The 7,030-nt window shown below is 49.1% G+C and overlaps 1 protein-coding gene across 3 annotated transcripts; it reads right to left on the bottom strand.

Annotated features, from left to right (window-relative positions):
* Nucleotides 1-1,599: 1,599 nt before the first annotated feature.
* C1QA (complement C1q A chain) lies at nucleotides 1,600-4,623 on the bottom strand. Of its 3 annotated transcripts, none has more exons than XM_088790465.1 (3): nucleotides 4,486-4,623; nucleotides 3,422-3,591; nucleotides 1,600-2,349 (listed from the first exon to the last, which is right to left on the bottom strand). In XM_088790465.1, exons 2-3 carry the CDS (start codon nucleotides 3,582-3,584, stop codon nucleotides 1,775-1,777), a joined length of 738 nt encoding a protein of 245 aa, XP_088646591.1. In that variant the 5' UTR covers nucleotides 3,585-3,591; nucleotides 4,486-4,623; the 3' UTR covers nucleotides 1,600-1,774. The 3 variants fall into 3 exon arrangements, with proteins under 3 accessions (XP_088646591.1, XP_088646589.1, XP_088646590.1); XM_088790463.1 differs by having other exon boundaries at nucleotides 3,422-3,620; nucleotides 4,486-4,597; XM_088790464.1 differs by having other exon boundaries at nucleotides 4,287-4,496.
* Between the last annotated feature and the right edge of the window lie 2,407 nt (nucleotides 4,624-7,030).

Genomic DNA, 7,030 nt, shown 5'->3' with positions numbered 1-7,030 from the left:
TAGGGGGCTGTGTGTATGTTGAGGACGCTGAGGCTGCTCATGTGTCAGTTACTTATGGGAGAGACTGTCCCGTGGGAGTGTCAGCGTACGTGGAGGTCAATGTGTGAGACGACACGGGCATTTCTCAGGCATGTACATATTGGAAGGAGAGGAAGGTGTGTACACCTGTGTGTCAGTGGAGTGTCTGGGACACGTGTCTCGAGGTGTGTATGTAAGAGCACTTGTGATGGTTTACAGGGGGCACTCAGGCGTCTGAGGCAGGGGTGAGTGTGTACGACGGCACGTATATCTCCAGGTGTGTCTTGTGGGTTTGAAGGCATAACTCACGTGGTTGTGTCCAGGGGTGTGCAGAAGTGTCTAAGGGAGTGGGTGTGAGCCGAGGGAGGAGCGCATGTGCCCATGTGTCGGTGAGCCCTGGACGCGTTTTGGTCCAGGAATATGAGTCCACATACATCTTAAAGAGGTGTCATGCAGGGTCTCTAGTCCTGCTCCCTGCACAAGAATGCAGGACATGGTGAGGCCAAAAAGGAACACCCACGGAGCCATAGATAGGGGAGTCATACCATTATAATCTCGCTGGCGGCTGGGTTGGAGACACAGGAAGCAGGAGCCACACGATCCGCAACCTGCCATCCGATACTCTGCCAAGCAACCAACCCCCTAGCATAGCCACGGCAGTTATATTAGTGGCTAATGGCTAACCGGTAACAGTTGATGGCCAACTAGTCACAGCTGATGGCCATCTACTACCCGAGCCAGCATCTTTCCACATGAGGCCAAGAGCCTGGAAACTGCTCTCTGGGACTCTGTCCTCACAGTTATGTGCCACGAACATTCCAGAGTCACCATCTCAGTCCCCAGCTTAGGCAGGATGCCCAGCAAGCAGCAGCCCCAGCCTCCATGCCTGCCAGGGTGGAAGCCCAGGGCTGGACTCAGAAAACTGCTTTTGGGGACAACTTCTGGGTGCCCTTCGGCCAATTGCTCCCCCTCTCTGAGCCCTGCCCTTGCCTTTCTGGTTCAGGGTTGGAAATCTTGTGTGCCATTTTTCAGATGTATGGCTGTGGAAGCTGGGAAGGGTAACAGTTAAACACAGGCTTGGGCGTTCATAAGACTTGGAGTCAAATCCTAGCTCCTCCCCTTAAACACTAACCTGGGCTTTATGTCACCTCAACCCCCAGCCTCAATTTCATTATCTGTAAATAATGGGTCATAATACCAACCTCAGAGCTCAATTGTAAAGATTATACAAAATATAATAATAGCTAAAACTTACGTAGCCCTTACGATAACCCAGGCACTGCTCTGCAATTTTCATGTTATTGAACCCTCCCGATAACGCTTTGAGGTAAGTGCCATTATTATTCCTACTTTACAGACTAGGAAAGTGAGGTTCACTGAAGTTATGTAGCATGCACACAATTGCACAACTAGTAAATGGTGGCCCCAGGATTTGAACCCAGGTCGATGAGACTCCCAGGACCTGCCAAACACATATTGTAAAACACTGAATACAGGCCTGCCTTGTAAGCACTCAATGGTTGTCATTCTTCTGCCTCCTTCCCACTGCCCAGGATAACAACTGAACCTCCAGCCAGCAGACATGGACTCAGGTATTTATTCCAGGAAGAGTTCTAACAAACGATCTCCTTTCAGCTAAAACAACAGCATCCCCACTTGACAGAGCAGAGCATAGACACAGAGAGGCGGCGTGAGCGGGGCCGTGTCACTCGGCAGGAAGCAGAGGAGGCTGGTGGGGAGGGGGTCCTTCCCTGGGTCAGGTGGACGGAAAGATGAGGAAGCCATTGAAGACACTGTCCGCCTCTGAACCCTGGTAAATGCGGCCCTTCGCGGGGTCTTTTTCCATCCACACCTGGTCTCCTTGCTGGAGCTGGAGCACTGTGCTCCCAGATAACACCTGGAAGGTTCCTTTGCTGTTGAGGTCACAGAAGCCCAAGGAGAATGGCAACTTGCCCTTCCGGGAGGACATGATGGACAGGCAGATGTCCCACTTGGACACCACCTGGAAGGAGAAGTAGTAGTAGCCCGGCACATCGCAGACGAATCGGCCTGAGTTGCTCTGGTACCGGCCTTCCTCGTTGGTGATGACCAGGTCGAAGATGACCACATTGCCGCTCGTGGGCGGGTTCCGCCTCACCGCTGAAAAGGCTGGCCGCGACTGGGCGTTGATGTTTCCCGGGTTGCCTTTGATGCCCCTCAATCCTGGGGCACCAGGGGCACCTATGGGGCCACTGGGCCCTGGGTAGCCCATTTTACCAGGGCTTCCAGGGGGCCCAGGGTCCCCCTCGTCTCCTTTAATGCCTCGGATGCCTGTCCGGATGCCAGGGGTCCCTGTGGGGAGAAAGGACAGGTTGAGAGTGAGAGTCTAGTGTCTGCCCATCCTCAGGGAGATGGCTGGGACCCTGGAATGCTGTGGGATGGAGGATGGGGAAGTGCCTGGGCCTTCGAGACCTTGATTCTGGCTGACTGTGTGACCTTGGGCAAGTGTCTCAACCTCTCTGAGTCTCAGCTTCTCTAGCTATATCATGGAGACAAGTGTGAACAGGCACTTACTTGTGAACAAGTCAGATTCTGTGAAAAGCAGGACACACTCCTCCACTGTGCTGCTGCCTATGGCTGTGCCCTTCACACTCCACCAGGCCACTGACCCTGACCATTCACTTTTGGGAACTACACATAGGATGCCCGAACACAAATTATTGCAAATGTCTCCGCAGATCTTTCTGGTCTGTTGTGGACTGGGGCGCTTGGGGGGATTACATGAGACTTTCCTTTCCCACTCTGGTTATGTCCTCCTTTCTTTTCCTTCACCCCCAAGCTTTTTTCTTGAATGTGAGAGTTTCTGAAGCTTGAAGGGGCTGGGAAGAGGGAAGCAGGGATAGAGTTGGGGGTGGTGGAAAGAAGCAAAAAAAAAAAAAAAAAAATAGTTGCCATTAATTGATCCCTCTCTATGTGCCAGCTGGGGTTATTTCTCTATTTTATAGATGAGGAAACTGAGTCTCAGAGAGGGTCAGTAACTTACTCAAGGTCACACAGCAAGACTAGGGCTCCTGAGTCTAAAGCCTAAGGCATTCATTGTTCTGACAACTAAACAATGCCCAAGGACTGGGCAGTGCTTCAGGATCATTATCATTCATTGCTCCCAGCTACCTATTCTCTAGAGGAGGGAGGTGGCCAAAGAAAAAGGACCCAGGCAGTAAAGGGGATATGGAGAGGCCTGTTTGCCTGGGATCGTGACCCAGGGAGAAGTCTAGGCTCCCCTCAGCCCCTAGGACCAAGTGCAGACCGGAGGGGCTTTATGCGGGGGCCCAGGTGGACTCCTGCTTCTCAGTGCCACCCTCAAGCCTCCACCTTGGAGGCCAGGCCAAGGGCTGAGGGGCTGGGTCCAGGGGGAGGTGCTTACCTGGGTCCCCTCGCTCCCCCTTGAGGCCTGGTCTCCCAGGTCGGCCAGGTGTTCCTGCAGCCCCGTTTCTCCCATCTGGTGCTTGGCACACGTCCTGGGTCGCTGCAGAGGCCAGGGACAAGGCCAGTGCACTGAACACCAGCCAGCCCCACAGCGTTTCCATGATGCCACTGTGGAGACACGGCAGCGCCTGGGCAGGCTGGACATCACACAGTCATGCACACCCAACTCACACGCTCGCGTCCTGCACATACAGTGATATATACACACCCCCACTACCAGTGCGTCCCTCCCTTCTCCTGGGACTTCAGTGTTCGTGCTCCATCCAACTCCAGGGAGCCCACATGTATATATATTAGGCTGGCATAAAAGTAACTGCGGTTTTTGCAATTATTTTTAACCTTTTAAACTGCAGTTACTTTTGCACCAACCTAATAGCACCACAAACTCACAGATACATACATGCAACTGAGAATACCCATGTAGTCACACACGCAGACACACAAATGGCCTCTCACCCACACATTCCTGGACCTACTAGCTGACACCCAGATAGACTCCATCCCTTAAACCGGTCATTTACTCCCATAGATGATCAATTCCATTGAGCAAATATTTACTGAGCCTGCTCCTTACTCACTTAACACTCTCTCACCCAGACGGCAGAGCTCTGCATACACACAAACACCTGACACAACACATCTACTCACTCCTTACACACTTTGCTCCTTTCAGGCTGACTGTCCCCTCCGTGGGACTGCTCTGCTGGGCTCTGAACCCCCCAGTCTTTTCCCAGCTTCCTGGGTTTTGTGGGGCCAGAACCCAGGAACTCTGGTTAGAGCTGATGAGTCTGATGAATCTTTACCTTCCCCCAAAGTCCAAGGAGTTAGGGTCCCCCCACTCACTGATTCTGAGTCCTGGAGCAGTGCCCCACCTAACCCTGTTCTGGCGCAGACTAGCTAGCCGTGCCCTCCCTCCCGTCCTGCCTCAGTCGTCCAGCCTCCTAGCTCTGCTCCCTGGTTCTTTGAATTTCCAGCCCCCTCCCTCTCAGGCGCTAGCCTCACCTGGCTCCCGTGGTCAACTCGACTGGATGCTCCTGCCGTCCACCCAGGGACCCCTGTGGGACACTCAGCAGGGCGGTGACGGCCAGCAGCCAAGTTTCACATCCCTTCCCGCTTCCCCTTTTCCTTCTGTGGACCTGCCCCTGGGGTCAGAGGCCTGCTAGGGACATTTTGAGCAGACTCAGCAAGACTGGGACATTGGACATCCTACCCCAAGCCACAGCTGATGTGGGGGCAGGGACACCAAGGCGGGAGTTTTTCAGGATTGTGAAAACAACATGCATTCATTGTGAAAAATTTAAATATGGAAAAGCACGAAGAAAGAGGAAGAGTGCGATAGTAATGCAAAGCTCAGTAGTCAGCTTTCTAGAACCGCCACTTCCTAGCTACCTGTCCTTGGACTTAACCTCCTGGGGCCTTGGTTTTCTTTTTTTTTTTCTTTTTTACAATTAAAGAAATATAACTGAGGATGGATTTTCTAGCAATTGTTTATCTTTGTTCATGTTATTTGATTAACATTATGGCTTAGAAAATGTAATCAAGTAACCAGTTTTGAAATTCATTCATTCAATGAACATTTACAGGGGATCTAGGGCCTTGGTTTTCTTATTTGTGAACTAAGAACAACCCTCTTATTTGTGAACTAAGAACAACAATAGGGTATACATTATACCCTATTATGTATAATGACATAATGCACATACAAAACAGTGGGCTCATGGCAAACGCTTAATAATTAGCTTTTATCGGCATTTAAAAAACTGAAAAAAGTGTATAAATTCTACTGGAGAATTGCTGTTAACAATTGCATGGCGCGTCTAGCCTTACTCACTCTCCCTGACAGGGTGCTCACTACCTGTCAGCGCAGCTCCCTTCGTCGTTGCCAGCTTTGACTCTGAGAACACTTTTCTTTAGACTGAGCGACTCTGTCTCTTCCAGACTAGAGACTGATGTGTTCATGTTTGGGCTGACGGTGTCTTTCTGCTTCTTCCCATGACTGTGGGTTTTATTTTTTTCTGAGATTTTCACAGGAGGGAGGAGGAGAGGAAAAAGAGGAGAAGAAAAAGGAGGGCTGTTGTACATGGGCAGATGAAGATGGCCAAGGGCAGGGGTTTTCAAGCTTTGGGGACTCCTTTTTCATTTGCAATCTTATGTGGCACCCAACAGATATCCAACAGATACAAATGCGGATGCTTTGGTTCAAGAAAGGGGGAACCAGAGCTATTCACAAAGCCTCTTGCTTGCTCCCTGGGATTCAGGAAGCTAGGAGAAAATCAGTGTGAACTTGGGCAAGCCATATAACTTCTCTGGACCTCAGTTTCTTTATCTGTAAAATGAGACAAAGAGCCTCCTCACTGGGCTGCTGAGGGATTATGTGAATTTATGAGGAACTTTATACCACATTAAAATAAGTCATCACTGTGAATAACAACTGTGTGACCTTTGGCATGTTACCTAACCTCTCTGAGCCTCATTTTCTCCATCTGTCAAGATGAAGGAATGGGTGGGAGGCAAGAAGTTTTGCCCCAAATAGTTTGTAACATCCCTTCCAGCATCCGTCTTCTTTGATTACATCGTGACAGTCTTGCTTACCTGCGAGAGGGAGTTAGAAATGTCACATCAGAGTCAGAACGATCACCCCCACTGCTCCCATTTTGTAGATGAAGAAACTAACAACCAAAGACAGAAGGACTTGCCCCCACAGAGAGTGGCCGAGTTGGCAGGGGGAAAAGCCAAATGCTGTGAAATATTAGTTTTCAAAATATTAAATACACAATTCTTATAGAAACATATAGTGAGCACACGTCAATGCTATGTATAGCTTATTAATGAAGGAAACAGCAGGATGACAAAGGTAGTTCGTTTAATGAAGAATCTGAGAAAAAAAATATTTATATGTACCTACATATGAAGAGAGAGAAGAGAGAGATTCAGTAGAAACAAAAACAATAACAACCAAAAAAAAGAAAAAAGAATCCTGGAATCTTCATAAGATTGCTAAGTTAGATACAAAGCTGGTTAATATTCTACAGGGCAATAAATCATAACTGTTGGGGTTATCTTCTCTATTGAAAAATCATTTGCATTTCTACCAGACAAAAATAATTTGCAACTTATCAGTTTTCTACCAGCTAACAGCTATCTTTACAGAGCCTAGGTCCCAATCAATAGTAAACAATAAGTTAAGCAAAGTGACATTCCCCTAGAGTGTCAGATGACCCTTAGGAGGGCTTGTCAGACACTGCTCTAATTTGACTTTGAAAGGACACCAGTTATCTCTTTGCCTTATTTCCAAGTGTTGGATGATTTTTGCTTATCAGGTTGTTGCAAGAGTCTAACCACTTCCCAAGAAATAAAAGGCATCGATAGTAATGAACATATCATTAGTGTGAAAAGGAAATGGGTCAGCGAAGGCTGTGAATGTCACAAAAAGGGCATCTGCAGTCAGAGGGGTCAGGCTCATGCAGGGGAGGCAGGAGATGGAGGGGTGAAAAGAAAACCCTGCTAATGCTTATACAGTCCTGATCCACGAGACCAGTCTCAGGGT

The sequence above is a fragment of the Rhinolophus sinicus genome, chromosome 14 (genome assembly GCF_057876585.1).
Source record: "Rhinolophus sinicus isolate RSI-liver-muscle chromosome 14, RSI-T2T, whole genome shotgun sequence".
Taxonomy (NCBI): domain Eukaryota; kingdom Metazoa; phylum Chordata; class Mammalia; order Chiroptera; family Rhinolophidae; genus Rhinolophus; species Rhinolophus sinicus.
Note: the sequence above shows the minus strand (reverse complement) of the source record. Positions and strands in the feature narration are given on the sequence as shown.

Excerpts from the sequence above, each read along its gene's own strand:
- C1QA (XM_088790465.1), bottom strand. The coding sequence starts at position 3,584 with ATGGAAACGCTGTGGGGCTGGCTGGTGTTCAGTGCACTGGCCTTGTCC. Across the intron at positions 2,350-3,421 it reads GGGGGAGCGAGGGGACCCAG|GGACCCCTGGCATCCGGACA; the intron begins GTAAGCACCTCC and ends TTCTCCCCACAG.